Genomic DNA, 17,312 nt, shown 5'->3' with positions numbered 1-17,312 from the left:
AGAGTTAGCAACGGATTTGATCCTTAACTCTTTGTCGAAAAGGTTCGACACTTTCGTGTTAAATTATAACATGAACGGGTGGGACAAAACCATTGGAGAACTTCACTCAATGCTTAAAACAGCCGAGGCGAGCATGGGCAAAAGGGTTTTACCCATGTTTGCGATCAATGAAGGTAGATCCAAGAATCGGTCTCAACCCAATCCTAAGGCTAAGGTAGCAAAAAGAAAGGGTCCCCCTGTGCATCTTAAGGGTAAGGGCAAATCACCGGTTATGGCAAAGAAACAAAAGGTTATGGAACCGAAGGGTCATAAGGATGATCCTTGTTTTGGTTGTGGGGAGACCGGACACTGGAAACGCAATTGTCCGGTCTACCTAAAAGAGCTAAAAGACAAGAGGAATGTGGCGCATACCTCGGGTAATGTCTTTATGATTAATGTTGAGCTAAATCTTATTTCTTCTAACACATGGGTATTGGATACCGGATGTGGAACTCATATTTGCAATTGGTTGCAGGGGTTCAAAAGGAATGAAGACTTAAAGAAGGGCGAAGTGAATCTTTTCATGGGCAACGGTGCAAGGGTGCACGTGGTCGCTAGAGGAGACTTCACTTTATCGCTTCCAAGTGGTTTGGAAGTTGTTTTGAAAAATGTTTTGTATGCTCCTAGTTTGACTAGGAACATTATTTCTGTGCACCTTCTTAGACAATGTAACTTTGACTTTAAATTTGTAAGATCAGAAATGCATGTATCATCTAATGGTATCTTTTATTTTAAAGCTGTACCAAACAACGGTATTTATGAATTGGTTCATGATAATACCTCAAATAGCTCATTATATCAAACTTCTACTAAAAGACTCAAAAAGGATTTGAGTGATTCCTACATTTGGCATTGTCGCCTTGGACACATAAACAAGAATCGTATAAATACTCTCCAAAAGAAAGGTCTTTTGAAAACAAACGAGTTAGGTTCGTTTGATGAGTGTGAATCTTGTATTCAAGGCAAGATGACCAAAGAGCCTTTCAAAGGTACAAATGAAAGGGCTAAGGATTTGTTAGGTATCATACATACGGATGTATGCGGACCTTTCAAGCCAGCTAGTAGGAATAGTGAAAGGTACTTCATTACCTTTACCGACGATTTTAGTCGATATGGGTATGTGTATCTAATGAAACACAAACATGAAGCCTTTGAAATGTTCAAGGAATTTCAAAATGAAGTACAAAATCAGCTCGACCGAACAATCAAGGTACTCCGCTCCGATAGAGGAGGCGAGTACCTAAGTGATGCTTTTCAAAGTCATCTTAGAGATTGTGGAATTATTTCACAGCTCACTCCTCCTGGAACTCCTCAACATAACGGAGTATCCGAGAGGAGGAATCGAACACTGTTGGACATGGTTCGATCAATGATGGCACGAAGCTCACTACCGCCGTCATTTTGGGGATATGCGCTACTTACAGCGGCTCGTATTTTGAATATGGCCCCGACCAAAAAGGTGGATCGAATACCCTATGAAGTGTGGCATGGAAAGGTTCCATCCTTTTCATATTTAAGGGTATGGGGATGCATAGTTTATGTTAAACGTGACACCCCAAATAAGCTTGAGGCTCGATCCATCAGGTGTATCTTCATAGGATACCCAAAGGATGATATAGGATATATATTCTATGATCCTAGTGAACAAAAAGTGTTTGTTTCACGCAAAGGATACTTCTTAGAAACTAGGTTCCTTATGGAAGGACCTAGTGAAAAGAAAGTGGAACTTGAAGAGGTTCAAGAATCACTTGATGATACACAGTTGGTCGATACTAGCTTTCAACACGAGGATGTTGAAGATGATCAAATGGTTGATCATACACACGTTGTTCGCAGATCTAATAGGATTAGTCGACCTCCCAAGAAATATGGATTTCTTGTGGATGATTGTTACTTGGTCGATTCGGATGAACCGATCTCCTACAAAGATGCTATGTCACAACCTGATTGTGACAAGTGGCTTGAAGCCATGAGCGCCGAGATGCAATCCATGCACGATAACCAAGTTTGGGAATTGGTTGATCGTCCACTTAACTCCAAACTGGTTGGATGTAAGTGGGTCTTCAAAAAGAAAACCGATATGCATGGAAATTTAGATACTTACAAAGCACGACTTGTAGCAAAAGGTTTCACGCAAACTCAAGGGATTGATTATGATGAAACATTCTCGCCGGTCGCGATGCTTAAGTCGATCAGGATATTATTTGCCATTGCAGCTCATTTTGATTATGAGATATGGCAAATGGATGTCAAGACCGCTTTTCTTAATGGATATCTTGAGGAAGATGTCCATATGGTTCAGCCTGAAGGTTTTGTTGATCCATCTAATCCTGATAAAGTTTGTAAGTTAAGGAAATCAATCTACGGGTTGAAACAAGCATCACGGATGTGGAATCATCGTTTTAATGAAGAAATCAAAGCGTTTGGTTTCGTCCAAAACGGTGATGAGGCGTGTGTGTATAAATGGGCTAGTGGGAGTATAATCATTTTCCTTATTTTGTATGTCGATGATATACTTTTATTTGGAAATGATATACCAAGTATGGAAAACGTTAAAGCGTGGTTAAGTAGTCGTTTCTCAATTAAGGATCTTGGAGAAGCGACATATATCTTGGGAATAAAGGTCTATAGGGATAGACAAAGGAAATTGATCGGACTCAATCAAAGTGCGTACATTGATAAAATCCTGAAAAGGTTCAGGATGGAAAACTCTAAGAAAGGTTTGGTACCTATTCCTAGAGGAACCGTGTTAAGCTCATCCCAAAGTCCTAGCTCTAAGGAAGAGCAGGATAGGATGAAGCATGTTCCTTATGCTTCGGCAATAGGATCTATTATGTATGCAATGATGTGCACCAGACCGGACGTCTCGTATGCTTTAAGCATAACGAGTAGATACCAGCACAACCCAGGTGACAGTCATTGGATGGCTGTCAAGAATATATTAAAATACCTTAGAAGGACTAAGGATATGTTTTTAATATATGGGTCTGGTGATGAGGAACTCGTCGTAAAGGGTTACGTGGATGCGAGTTTCCAAACTGACCGAGATGATTCTCGGTCACAGTCGGGATATGTCTTCATCTTAAATGGAGGCGCTGTCTCTTGGAAGAGTTCGAAGCAGGATGTTGTCGCGTTATCCACTACAGAATCTGAGTACATCGCCGCTTCAATGGCAGCCCAAGAGGCTGCATGGATGAAAAAGTTCATCATGGATCTAGGGATTATCTCTACCATTCAGGAGCCCCTAGAGATATTCTGTGACAATGAGGGTGCTATTGCACAGATCAAGGAGCCTCGTGCTCATCAGAAAACGAGGCACATTGAGCGCAGATTCAACTACATAAGGGATGAAGTTGAAAAGAAGAAGATATGTATTCATAAAGTTCATACCGATCAAAATATTGCGGACCCACTCACGAAGCTCCTCGATAGGCCAAAGCATGAGGGTCATGTTTGTGCATTAGGACTTCGGTATTCTAGTGAGTGGATTTAATCTGTGTTTAGTGTTTGTATAAGAACGAATGTAATGGGTATCTCATGAAAATTAATTATGTTTAATTATTCAATGAGTTATGTTCTATATTTGCATGTTTAATCCATGAATAACTTATGTTGTTCTAAACGTCCGTAGTCGATCATGCTTGTGGGAACAAGTATGAAGGTAAGACTATTATGAACCCGGATTGGTTGATATTCATGTGATGAATATAAGGCATAGGTTTGCCACCAAGGTTCATAAATATTTGTGGGATACAAATATTGGACATGATCCGCTATCAAGGATCACTGCATGGAGTTAGTGCAACTGATCATAAGTAATCCTTGAGTAAAGGCGAGTATCATTGTGTCCTTTGACCTGAGATGCATATTGGATCCTGTTTTTCATCAAGTTTGATAACTTGACTCTCTTCTTTGTTTTTCGGTAACACGATGACGTAAAAGAAAGAGCTCAGATATCATACGAGATGTCAACAAGGATGTATGCAGTCAAGATGGGATTTGTTCCTCTTATGTGTTGAGAGTTTAGATGTCTAAGGCCTGTTAAGTTAAATCAATGAGAGAATGATCAATCTGTGTCTCTTCGATTTGACAGGACATCTAGTAACAAAGGGATGTAATGATAAGACTTACCTATATCATATCAAGTATGGACTTGAAGGGGATGATGTTATTGAATGGCACTTAGTCAAACACACTAGGGGTGGTGACCTGTTGTTAGGCGGTATTCACCATTAGCATTAACTTCCTATGAGTCTCGTGCAAGTGGGAGATTGTTGGAATACCATATGCCCGAGACACATAATTAGGTTAATGTGGCTAGCCGTGTTTGATCCAAGTCGGGTCATACCCAATAACGAGTTAGACACACACCAATTATGTATTTGTTAAGATAAGATCTATAAGACAAATACAGAACACGACACATTCAGAAAAACGGGTTTCTGAATAATTACTTGAAAGTGTTAAATAAATTAATTGGTTAATTTATTTATTCAAATAATTATTATTGGAATGATTATTTAACTATGTGTTCTTTTGTAAAATGGTTTATAAAAGATGGGGTGTTTATATATTTATTTTATACTTTATAAAATAAATAAAATAAAAAAAAATAAAAAAAAAAAATATAATAATTGGGGCCGGTTTTGGGTGGGCCCCACACCCCATGTCTTGGTCAATATTTTGTCATGAAAAGGTTGAGTGTGAACTTAACCAAAAACCTAACACCATGTTGGATGATGGTGTGTAATGATAAAAGATCAAGATCAAGATACATTATTATAACACTTTCAAGTAAACAAAAACCACAACACTCTTTTTCTTTCTTCTTGTTTACGGCCAAGGAAGAAAAGAAGGCTCGGGTCTCGGTTTTTCGTGTTCAAACTTCCTAACATAGCTCGGTGTGTGTTGGAGGCTCGGGGTACATTCCGTTTGAGGATTTTCCCTTTGAAAGTCTAGCATCAACATCATCATCTTCTTCAACCACCAACTAAACTCTTAAAGGGTTAAGAATGTAAGTGTTTACAAGCTTTGATAGTTTAGCTTTTCCGTATCATTTGATCCTTGTTTCGGGTTTCTAGTAAATAGATTATTGGTAATCTTATAACATGAATAAATTAGGTTGTTCATGTACACATTTTATAAACTTGTAACATATATATAAACATGGATACATATGTTTAGTTTGTAAACATCACGCTTCCGCCTTAATTGTGACTAGTTAAATGGTTAACTAAGTTTATAAATTCCATAGAAACCCAACAACGTAAACGATAAAGCTTAGTGTATCGACTATCTTTTTATGTACATTTATTGTAATTGTTTGTTACAGGGGATGATAATTAGGGTCAAAGATAGCGGCGAAACTGGTACTATAAAACATGTGATTCCATCACAGAATCGTGTTATTGTTGAAGAAAAGAATTTGGTGATTAATCTCTAAATCTATCTATATTGTTGTTTAATGTGATTTGGATTTGTGTGTTTTATATTTGCATGTGAAGAAGCACATAAAGCAAGCAAGGGCAAGGTTGATCCGGTTACAGGGTTAGAATTCTTTGAATTAAGAAAAATGTGACATTTTTTATTGCTTTTGTGGTGTTGTGAAACCACAAATGTGGCTATAATTATTCATCCTTAATCCAATAAGCAAATGGGTAGGGTTTTGACTCAAAACCGAAAAAAAAAAAGAAATCTGGAAGTTAGTTTTCTAATCTGCTAATTTGCTTGAAATTTAGTATCTTTGTTTTCTAATTTTCTTGAAATTTAGTATCTTTGTTTTCTAATTTTCTTGAAATTTAGTATCTATTTGACCAAGTGGGGCCTCAAGTACCTTGTGAACTTATGAGGGGGCATTTGGATTTTGCACCTCATGCATGGAATGTCTTTGTTGTTAAAAGGGGTGATTAAGAGGTTCTAATGGTGGTTGATGCATGGCGTCCGCATGATGTAAGGGAAGAAACCCACCCAGAATATTATTGCAGGTATATGTTTATGCTATTAATTATAATTAATTTTGGTTTAATTTCAGTATCCATGTAGTGTTTTGTCGTTTTTTTGTTGGTGCCAAAGATGACGATACCTGACCAAAACCATTTGAATGTGTGAGAAGATCTTGGCGCATTGATACACACCAACCCCTTCTATTGTTTCCTTCTCATGATAAGGCTGAGGGAAGTGAGGGATGAGCGGGGGCGCGGTCACCTACGTGGCTCGCGGACACCGCTACACCTCTCAGGTGAGCCGGGGCGCGGTGGTCCGGCGTGACTGTGACCGCAGGAGAAATAGCCGTTGGAGACTCGTTGGCTGGTCAATCTATCCGTTGGCCAGTCAAATATATTTAATTTTTTTTGTTTACCTATAAATACAAATCCACACTTTCTATAAAAACTCAGACCACACATTCTCTCTATCAAAACTTCTATTTATCTCCATATTTATAAATGGCATCGTCGTCATCGTCTTTCTATTCTACCGAAGAAGACGAACTCATTTGTCAAGCGGTTCAAACGACGATAAGCTTTTTGAGAGATCAAAATCGCCCCTAAGCCCCATTGTTTCGGAAACCGCGTATTCGTGATCGAAAGACCGCTAACGAAACTTTGATACGTCACTATTTTAGTCCCAATCCCACATATGGTGAGGATAGTTTTAGAACCCGTTTTCGAATAACTAGACGATTATTCATGCGTCTAGCAAATGACTTGCCGAAGCACTTTGAGTATTTTCAACAAAGGATGACGCTAGAGGTAAGCCCGGGTTCACAGCTACTCAAAAAATTACCGCCGCTCTTCGGCAACTAGCGTATGGTGTTGGATCAGACATGTTGGATGAGTATCTACAAATGGCTAAAAAGACTGGACGCGATGCGCTTAACCACTTTTGTAGAGGTATATAATTTTTTTATGTTTGTTTATATATTTTTAAATATTTACATAACTTATATAACTTTAATAATTATATTTAGGGGTCATATCGCTATACAAGCGGGGATACTTACGTAGACCAACAATGTATGATATCCAACGCATATACGAGGTGCACGGTGAAAAGCATGGTTTCCCCGGGATGCTCGGTAGCCTTGATTGTATGCATGTTGGTTGGGCTATATGTCTCACTGCTTGGCGAGGTCAATTCCATCGAGGTGATCACCCCGGCCCTACTATTGTACTTGAGGCGGTGGCGTGACAGGATCTTTGGTTTTGGCATGCGTTCTTTGGGGTTGCCGGGTCTAATAATGACCTCAATGTTATCGATCAGTCACCGATAATCGATGACCTTATCGACGGGGTTGAACCCCCTCAAGCTTTTTTTGCAAATTGAGAACATTTTCAAGTACGGGTACTACCTCGTTGATGGTATTTACAACGAATGGAGGATACTTGTTCAAGCTTACGCGTCTCCAGTTTCTGACAAGCGAAAGTACTTCACGAGGAAACAAGAATCGGCAAGGAAAGATATTGAAAGGGTGTTTGGAGTCCTAAAGAAAAGATGGGCAAAGTTGGCGAATCCATTAAGATTTTGGACAAGGGAGAAGATAACGGAAGTCGTCATCACGTGTATAATCCTACATAACATGATACTAGAAGACGAGGGTCAAGCTATTTGTCAAAACTACCAAGGTGATATTCCAAGACAAGAATCGACGATCACCAATGAACAACGACTCGACAACATAAATATCATCAAGAGCGGTGAGTTACACGGCAACGTTCGGCATGAGTTGGTCGAGCATTTGTGGGATAGAAGACCCGATAATCTTGTATTAGACTAGTATCAACGTAATGTTTTATATTATTATTAATGTAATGTTTTATATCATTATTAATGTATTATTTAAAATAATTAAATAAATAAAAAACTGCATCAAACCCCTGATCACCTGGACCACTACACCCTCTGGGGCTTGGTTGAGGGGCTTGCTCCTGTGCCACATCAACGCCTACGTGGCGCAAATATATTGGATCACTTATGGCTCAACCAAGCCCCACTACCTTAGGCTAAGTGATTCCTGTTTTAACGGTATATATATCATGTAAAGGAACCACCTTTCAACGAGATGCAAGGATAATGTGTAATCAAACTTAAATTAATAATGCTAAGGCTAGCCTTTATGTTATTCTCTGCTCTTTCAGGTCAGCTTTAGCCATTTGAGAATTTGTTATTCGTTGTTTAAGTTGTTGTAATCAGGCGTGCATGTTGTATTTTTATAGTTAAAACAAAGTAGCAAATGTAATGTCTTTTTTTTTTCTATTTATTCAAAATTGCAATTAATATTGATACCTTCATGACTTCATCCTTTTTTTTTTTTTACATTTAGTATTTGCAGTATTTTTGCTTTTTATTTACCTCTATAGTTTCCCATTGATCATGTGTTTAGGTTGGTATTCGGTACAATAACTAATTGCAGTGTTAATTTTATTTTAGACTATGTGTAATGGTTTAACTAAAAGGTAAAAAACAGCCTATCGTATAGGCATGAAGGCTTTCACTAACTTTTCACTCAAAACACAATTATTATTTAATCTTTTTCTAAATGAATAAAAAATGTGAGCGAAGAAGTTTGATTGGTTGGAAAAGGTTGTCGCCCCACCCAAAGGAGCCCTCCCGCGGGTTAATCCCTTAGTGCCGGAAGGGGGCTTAAGCCATTGGCGCCACTCTTGAAATGGAGTAATTGGTGTTATAATGGTGCTGTGTAGTGGGGCGTCAACCCACTACACCAATCTTAAATTTTTAATTTTAAGTAAAAGTTACAACTTTTAATCAACGCTACGGTTGGTTTGCTTGCCTTTTATATGAACATAACTGTTGTTTTTAAAGAGATGTGATTCTCATACATCACCCTTGATTGGACATGTCTATACGGCTCGTATAAGTCTATACGGTCACGAGTCACCTGGTACACCATAAAACCTCTATACGGGCCGTATAGGCTATACGACCATATAGAAAACTTATTTCTATGTATGTGGACCAGATGTTTATCGGTATGTTGTTTTGGCCAAATGTTTTGTTGTGTGCTTAATCATTGATTGATTATTGTGTATGGACATATTATAAGGTGTAACATAATATAATCTTAAGCGAAGGTTCTCAGGGTACAACTACAAATTACTTAGCCAAGTATGTTATGTAAATTTTAATAGACATTTTATTTTATTATATTATTCGACCTTTCAGTATAAAACATAATTCTATATAAGTGAAACAAAACATGAAATGGTCGAAAAGAAGAGCGACTAAAATTGCTAAAAAATATGGTGCAAGTCTAGATGATGGCTTCATAAATATAAGATTTAAAAGTCATAATTCACATAAATATATGGTTACAAAAAATGTGTGTGCGAAAATTTGTATATACAGCCCGTATAGGCCTATACGACCCATATAGCCCTATACGAGTTGTATAGTCAAAAAATGGTATCTTTAAGTTGAAACCTAAACACATCATAACCAAAAATTATATATTTAAAATAAAATAAAAATCTACATAAACCGGTGGGCTAAAAGCTAGTATATATATATATATATAATGGTTCAAATAAAAATAAGGAGTTTCCTAAAATTGATAAGAACCAATATAATTTTGACATGTGGCATTACAACTTATGGTGAAAAAACAATTCTAACAAACTATGTCGGTTATAATGGTGAAAGAGTAATTCTAGGAAACTATGTCGGTTTTTGCTAATTTTAAATCTCAACCATTGATTAACATGATCCAATGACTATGATTTATTCTAAGTCTTTGTAGGAAACTACTTATTTTTATGATAACCCTCCCCTATATATATAATAACAGGAAACCGCATGATGCGGCGGAAGCGTGACGTGACTTTAGTCGGGTAACTGTTGTACTAGTGGCGAGTATTCATTCCAGATAACCATTGATACATAAAATGATATATTTTTTACGGGTCCTTTACATTGGAAAACAATGCCTTTAATTTGCTACAGACCATTACATTAAATGTTGTTTGAAATATTTCAATTATGACACATTTTAGAAATAATAGTAGAAAAAATGTCATGCACACGAATAAGTTTGTCTAATTAAGTTCTTGAAATTATACAGTTTGTCTAATTAAGTTTTTGAAATTATACAGTTCATTTCCATGTTTAAAAAGCCAGCCGGGTAACCTTCGTACAGACTACCGGAGATATCACCGATACGATAGATTCAAGTCTAATTAGGGTGCCGGTATATTTTTCGAACCGCCTGAAAATCCAGTATTACTGTTGCATACCAATGAACCTGTTTATACCCATGTCCAATTTTGTGTTTTAATTTTTAAACTCCCTGTTATAACATTAGGCTTTCCGATTTAACTCACTCGGTTTTAGTATATTATGATTATTGGTAACTAAAAAACTTCTTATTTAATATCATAGGAAATGAAAATCGTTATGTTCTTATTGACGAGGATGACAATGATAGTGAATTTCATCTTTTGAGCGATCGTGAACTTGATGCGTTCAATAGTTGAATGCCATAAACTTTTATTTAAAAACAACTTTATTGGAAATTGATTTTTAGTTATGGAATTATATAGTTATGGATTACTTTTTGAATTAAAGTTGTATTTTAGAAACCGATTATGAGCCCGACCCAATACGGTATAAAAACAGGTTATTGAATCTAAACGTGGGCTGCATTGAGTAAATGAGATATCTGTATCACTTTAATGCATCATTTTAATCTATTATCTTCCAACTGTTTGATACAACAATGTCTAGCTGGCCCCAATAATATTTTTTAAAGGTTGCCGTGCTCATGAATAACAGCATATTCACCATTACTGAAGTATGGCTCTTGAGGCTGTAACAAGATTATAAAAGAATGATCCTGATGAGTGATGATTTCGAACCGAAGCTATAAAGACCTGATGGATACTATATAGAGTTTATTATAGTAAAATGACCAAAATGTCCATTTTGAGCAGTAAATGTCGACAAAATGTTTATTTAACCAACTAATTCTCAAAATGTCCACCCTAAAACTCATCGAACCGATCACTTTTTAATCATTACTCGACAGGATTTTTAACTAACCAAACTCAACCACTTGTCCAAAAAATCTCGTTGGAAGCCAAAATATTCACGTTGGACACCAAAACAAATCTCGTCAAAATAATCTTGTCGAACACCAAAACAAATCTCGTCAGAAGCCAAAATAATCTCATCGAACACATAAAAATCCAATTGGCTCCAGCAATCAAAAAAACACATTATCGACCTGATGATTTTATGATGCGAGGCATAATCTGGCTGGTTAAAATTCTTGCCGAGTAATGATTATAAAGAATGGGTCGAAGAGTTTTAGGGTGGACATTTTGGGATTTGGTTGGTCAAATGGACATTTTGGTCATTATCCCTTTATTATCTGTGGTTGCTAATCAACTGTCATAAGTGTTGAATAACTTAAACAAAACATGCAAGGTAATGGTTGTTAAAACTTTGATTTTAAATTACCGCACCCTGTTCATGCACGCTGGTTTATAGAATCGATCTTTTTGGAATTATGTGCATTTGATTATAAGGTTGTTCACTTCCGCTCATAAGTTGAAAAGATTTCAAAAGAGCTTATCAAATTAAGTTTTTGAAATAACATCAACCTGTAAGTCTGTAACTATCTCCATCATCTTTTAGGAAGCACCAAGAAATGAAGGTATTAATCATGAATGGAACAGCATTTAGTGAGTAGGTCATATAGATGTCAGACTTACTTATTTACATGCTAGCCAAGTATACAATGCAGCTGAGAGCACAATCAATGAAAGATAATTGAACCTAGCAACCCATTGTTTTTTTATTTATTTATTTTCTACATCATTAACTCTCATTAAATGCGGGTCCTTACCGTCATGTGATCTTGTTCATAGTCGGCGAGCAGCTTCTATAGGCAAGTGTCATAACTGATCATAAGCTCCCATGTTATAGTATATAAACAACGTAGTAGTAAAATGATCAAGCTACCAAAAATGAGCGAGTGTTATTTAGAAACTTGCTTATAAATATATCAGTCTCGATGCAGGTTTATTCGGTCTGTCGGCATGAAACCCTTTTGGGAATCTTGCTGATTTTGTTGTTTTGTAGCAGTTTGTGTCATGGTGATGACAAAGTTGTTGAGGTAGTTGGGATTGGAGAATGTGGTGATTGTAAGGAGAATAATATTAAGAGCAGCCATGCTTTATCAGGTAACATTGTATGATATATGATACTTGCATGATAAAATTATAAAATATTTATTTAATTTTAACTTGGAAAATTTACAAAATAGCTTTGACTTTTAAAATTACCAATTAACCAGAGTGTGACAAGTTCAATCTAGCGATGAAGCTTTCAAAATGACGTAATAAATTCGATCATTAAAGTTATCCTAGAGCGTCAGATCCATGTATGGTGCATCATATTAGATCTCCTGCACCATAGACCTCACAAATTATCACAAACTAAACAAACAAAATTGATTTTTTTCTAAGTTAAAACATGCCGCGGAAGATTTCTCTCCAACTCAATAGATTTTAATCGAGGATCTAATCCGTTATTGAGTGATTGTTAACGTGTGTCCTCCTGTGATTGGTGGAGATTATTGGAAATTGAAGATAAAAAAAAAGTAAAATGGCTATTTTTGTAATACCAAAAAGCGAAGTTAATTTTTCTTAATATCCTCAATCAAAATGGATGTTTTCTTCATTTTCCTTATTTATACACATTTAAGGCGGAGAATGTATGTATTTTGTTCAGGGCTTAAAGCAACAGTCGAGTGCAAACTCGCAAACGGGATGTTGAAAACAAGAGGTGTTGGGGAACTAAACGGAGAAGGAAATTTTAAAATTTCTTTACCACAAGAGATGTTGAAAGATGGAAAGCTGGCAGAAGAATGTTACATAAAACTTCACAATGCAGCAAATGAACCTTGTGCAGTTGATCCTGATGGTACTTTAAAGATTATGTTTTTGTCAAAGTCAGACCAAAAGCACACATTTGGGCCAACAGGAAAACTAAAGTTTTCATCAGCTGTTTGCACTTCTGCATTCTTGTGGCCATTTTTTAAGTACCCTCCCCAGCTGAAACTGCCACATTGGCCGAAAAAAGACAATTTTTTTGGCCACCATTTTCCACTTCCACCAAAGGTGTATCCTTCTTTTCCGTTCCCACCAAAAATACCATTTCAGAAATTTTTTCCACCGCCTGTATACGACCCACCGGTTGTTGAACCTCCTCCTGTTCCAGTGTACAACCCAACACCCAACCCACCGGTACCAACACCACCTGTTGTTGAGCCTCCTCCAACTCCAGTCCAAACGCCACCAGAGCCTAAACCCCACCCACCAGTCGTCAAGCCAGAGCCACCTGTTTACAAGCCCAAACCAAAGCCACCAGTTGTCAAACCGAAACCAACGCCAAATCCACCCGATTACAAGCCAGAGCCAAAGCCAAATCCACCCGTTTACAAGCCAGAGCCAAAGCCAAATCCACCTGTTTACAAGCCAAAGCCACCAGTTTACAAGCCAGAACCAAAGCCAAAGCCACCTGTTTACAAGCCAGAGCCAAAGCCAAAGCCACCTGTTTACAAGCCAGAGCCAAAGCCACCTATTTACAAGCCAGAGCCAAAACCAAAGCCACCTGTTTACAAGCCAGAGCCAAAACCAAATCCACCTGTTTACAAACCAGAACCACCAATTGTCAAGCCAAAGCCACCAGTCGTCAAGCCACCAAACTGTGAGCCCAAACCGAAACCACCAGTTTCTAAGCCAACACCAGTCCCAGAATACAAACCAAAACCAAAACCGAAGCCACCAACACCTGTTCCAACATACAAGCCAAATCCACCAGTTTTCATGACCCCTCCGGTTCCATATTACAAACCAAAGCCAAAGCCACCGGTTTTCAAGCCTCCACCAGTTCCAATTTACAAGCCAAATCCACCACAGATTCCAATTTACAAGCCAAAGCCACCAGTTTTCAAGCCTCCTCCGGTTCCAATCTACAAACCAACACCAAAGCCACCGCTAGTAAATCCACCTTCTCCGATTAGCCTGCCACCACATGTTCCCATTTACAAACCTCTTCCACCAATTTATAAGAAACCCTGCCCTCCTATTTCTCTGCCAAAACTTCCTCCAAAAGATATCCCTCCCCTACCTCCTCATCCATAAGAACTAATTTGCATGCTATCAAGAAACACACATAGACTTCATGATTCAAAACAACTTCAAGAAAACATGCATGCATGATGGCAAAAACTTTATACAGAGAAACTTGGGTTTCCCTTATGCATGATGCCAATGTATTGGAAGGAGTTTGTGTGTTAATTTCCAAGTTTGATTTCTGTATTGTATTGACTTGTTTCAGTAATGGCGTTTTTAGTTGAAATAAGTTATTGTCAAGTTTACATGATTGATCTACGTGTGTACTTAACTTAGGTTATGTTTGTCTTTGCTTTAAAGGTTTGTAATTTGCGCCCGCAGACATAAGCATCTAAAAGACACTTTGTTTTTTAAAGACCTAAAGAGTGCTTTTATGATTTTAAAAAATAAACTAATATTCAACTTCTTCAAACTTCTTCACACCCTACCAACACCTATTGTCCACCACCACCCACCGCCCTCTGCCACCACTATTCACCCACCGTCCACCTCCACCACCGTTGACCGCCACCACAGTCCATCACCACCACCCACCATTCTCCACCACCACCGTTCACCACCTACCACCATCGTCTACAAGGCCGTCTCTGAGAATACAAAAAAAAAACAAGGCCTAGGACATGAAAAACAAAAGGCCTTAAAATTAAAAACAAATTTTTTTACCATGACGATCTTCATCAACATGTGCATCTTCATGATCTTCATTGACACGGACATCTTTTTCTTTTAAATTAGAACTTTGAGGATGCTTTTGGAAAAACGTATGTATCTTGGCATTCTTCTCGATTTGTTTATTTCATAGTTCTTACTCTATTTTTCTCTTTTTACGTTTTTGACTACCGGATAAGTGTTTAAATTTAGGAGGCATAATATCTAAAAACAAATATTAACATAGCTAATTAACTATTAGTAATCAATTGTCCAACCGATATATCATAAACTCATTAAAGTTAAAGTTAACAAATATTAGACTATTTAAGATGAAAACTTATATAAAAATTAACAATAACCAATAGGAAATTAAAATAACTAATAAGTTAATTACCTCACAAGTGTTTGTGTTCTCCTTTCCCTTGAAGAGTGGACTGTGGAATATCGAGTCACTGAACAACGAACCACAAATCAGTGACACAGAAATAAATAGTTGGATGAAAAAGATCTCTGGACGCCGGAGCCAGCCAAACAAAAGGTCTTAAAGTCGCCATTCGTCGTTCAGAACCGGGACCCTCGATGTACGTACGTCTCACAATCAAACACCGGTCTTATTTTGATTTTGTTAAAGAAGTGGGCCTCTTAACACATATCGGCTTTATTAATCCTTTGCAAATTGAGAACTATTTTTGACCACTAAAACCACTTTTAAAAAAATATTTAAAAAAGTCATAAAATAAAAAATAATAAAAATTTTAAAAAGGTAAAGAAACCAAAATTTTTATATTTCATTCCGGTTTCATTAAAAAAATTAAAAAAACGACGTATTATACACATATGTATAATTTTATTTAATCTTTAGTTACGTAATATACACATATGTACATCATCATTTATCTTAAATTATACACATGTGTACAAAAAAAACATGTAAATGTACATATATGTATATATTATACATATGTGTATATAATTTAGCTAAACCGAGTTTTTTTTTATTATGAAACCGGGATGATAAAATAAGAATTTTGGTTTTTTTACTTTTTTGATATTTGTGTTTTTTTTATTTTATGATTTTTTTTTATTTTTAGGTTTTTTGTAGTTCTCATAGTTCTCAATTTCAAAAAGGTTCTCACATGATCCTGATCATATATATATATATATATATATATATATATCAATCAATCATACCCAGTGGAATCCCACCAATAGCAAAGCTATAAGTATGGTCTGAGGAGGGTGGGATGTAGACACACCGTACCTCTATCCAATGGGGTAGAGAGGTGGCTTCTAGGGAGACCCTCAGCTCAAAGTAACATTGTATGGGAGAAAAATAAGGGGCATCAAAGTTCAATAGTAATAAAATTGATAGTAGCAAGTAGTAAAATTTAAATTCCAATACATGTATAGATAACAACATATAAATATATGAAAAGAGAAAAACATAATGGTGTATGACCAAAATCAGGTAACAAAAACAAAAAAAAACCTAAGGTAATCCTTTCTCCCTAAAATTTCTTAGCCTTAATTCTAAGTCTCTAAGAATTCATATCCTCAACCATGTCCTCAGAGAGGTTTAGGTCTAGCAAATCATGTCTAATCCTCTCATCCCAAGTCAATTTAGGACGACCTCTACCCCTCCTCCACCTTATAGTAATGTTTTCTACGGATCTAACAGGGTTCGTCATCTTTCTTCTCTTCACATGTCCAAACCATCTCAATCTCCACTCTCTTATCTTGTCGGATATGTTAGCTACCCCTAATCTCTCCCGAAACACCATGTTTCTTAATCGGTCTAACCTTGTGTGGCCACACATCCAGCGTAACATTCTCATCTCTGCTACCTCCATTTTCCGCTCATGTGCCTTCTTGATGGCCCAACAATCTGTTCCATATAACATTGCAGGTCTAACTGCGACCCTATAAAATTTTCCCTTGAGTTTAGCTGGGAATCTTTTGTCGCACAGTATACCTGTGGCTGCTCTCCATCTACACCATCCTACCTGTACCCGATGGGCCACATCATTGTATAATTCCCCATCGCTCTGGACAAATGATCCTAGATACTTGAACTTCGTTACCTTCGTAACCATTTGCCCTTCAATGGTGATATGAACATCCTCATTGTCATTTACCCCATTAAAATCACAGTGTAGGTACTCCGTCTTAGAGCGATTAATCCTTAAACCTTTTATCTCTAAGGCTGTTCGCCACTCCTCTAGCCTCCCGTAGTTCTTGTTTACTCTCAGCAACTAACACAATATCGTCTGCGAACATCATGCACCACAGGAGTGTCTCTCGAATTTCCTTTGATATTCATCCAAGACTACTGCAAAAAGAAACGGACTCAGCGCTGACCCCTGGTGAAGGTCTACCTCCACGGGGAAGAAATCGGTATCCCCCACGGGCGCACGGACACTTGTTGCACTCCCGGTATACATATCCATAAATATCTCTATATATTTCCCC

At 37.2% G+C, this 17,312-nt stretch overlaps 2 protein-coding genes across 4 annotated transcripts; both read left to right on the top strand.

The window, feature by feature from the left end:
* Window positions 1-7,312: 7,312 nt before the first annotated feature.
* LOC143585098 (uncharacterized) lies at window positions 7,313-10,526 on the top strand. Its single transcript, XM_077066988.1, has 2 exons — window positions 7,313-7,661; window positions 10,432-10,526. Exons 1-2 carry the CDS (start codon window positions 7,313-7,315, stop codon window positions 10,524-10,526), a joined length of 444 nt encoding a protein of 147 aa, XP_076923103.1.
* Window positions 10,527-11,936: 1,410 nt separating this feature from the next.
* On the top strand, window positions 11,937-14,488 carry LOC143594645 (uncharacterized). 3 transcript variants are annotated; one of them, XM_077074014.1, is made up of 3 exons: window positions 11,937-12,236; window positions 12,787-13,397; window positions 13,566-14,488. In XM_077074014.1, exons 1-3 carry the CDS (start codon window positions 12,068-12,070, stop codon window positions 14,199-14,201), a joined length of 1,416 nt encoding a protein of 471 aa, XP_076930129.1. In that variant the 5' UTR covers window positions 11,937-12,067; the 3' UTR covers window positions 14,202-14,488. The 3 variants fall into 3 exon arrangements, with proteins under 3 accessions (XP_076930129.1, XP_076930086.1, XP_076930045.1); XM_077073971.1 differs by having other exon boundaries at window positions 12,787-13,946; window positions 13,977-14,488; XM_077073930.1 differs by having other exon boundaries at window positions 12,787-14,488.
* Window positions 14,489-17,312: the final 2,824 nt, after the last annotated feature.

The sequence above is a fragment of the Bidens hawaiensis genome, unplaced genomic scaffold (assembly GCF_021521415.1).
Source record: "Bidens hawaiensis isolate Kalapana, Puna unplaced genomic scaffold, B.hawaiensis_p1.1 tig00000190_1, whole genome shotgun sequence".
In the NCBI taxonomy this organism is placed as follows: domain Eukaryota; kingdom Viridiplantae; phylum Streptophyta; class Magnoliopsida; order Asterales; family Asteraceae; genus Bidens; species Bidens hawaiensis.
The sequence above is the reverse complement of the archived record's forward strand: the minus strand, read 5'-3'. Positions and strand labels throughout refer to the sequence as shown.

Excerpts from the sequence above, each read along its gene's own strand:
- LOC143585098 (XM_077066988.1), top strand. The coding sequence starts at position 7,313 with ATGACCTTATCGACGGGGTTGAACCCCCTCAAGCTTTTTTTGCAAATT. Across the intron at positions 7,662-10,431 it reads TATTTGTCAAAACTACCAAG|GAAATGAAAATCGTTATGTT; the intron begins GTGATATTCCAA and ends TTAATATCATAG.
- LOC143594645 (XM_077073930.1), top strand. The coding sequence starts at position 12,068 with ATGCAGGTTTATTCGGTCTGTCGGCATGAAACCCTTTTGGGAATCTTG. Across the intron at positions 12,237-12,786 it reads GAGCAGCCATGCTTTATCAG|GGCTTAAAGCAACAGTCGAG; the intron begins GTAACATTGTAT and ends TATTTTGTTCAG.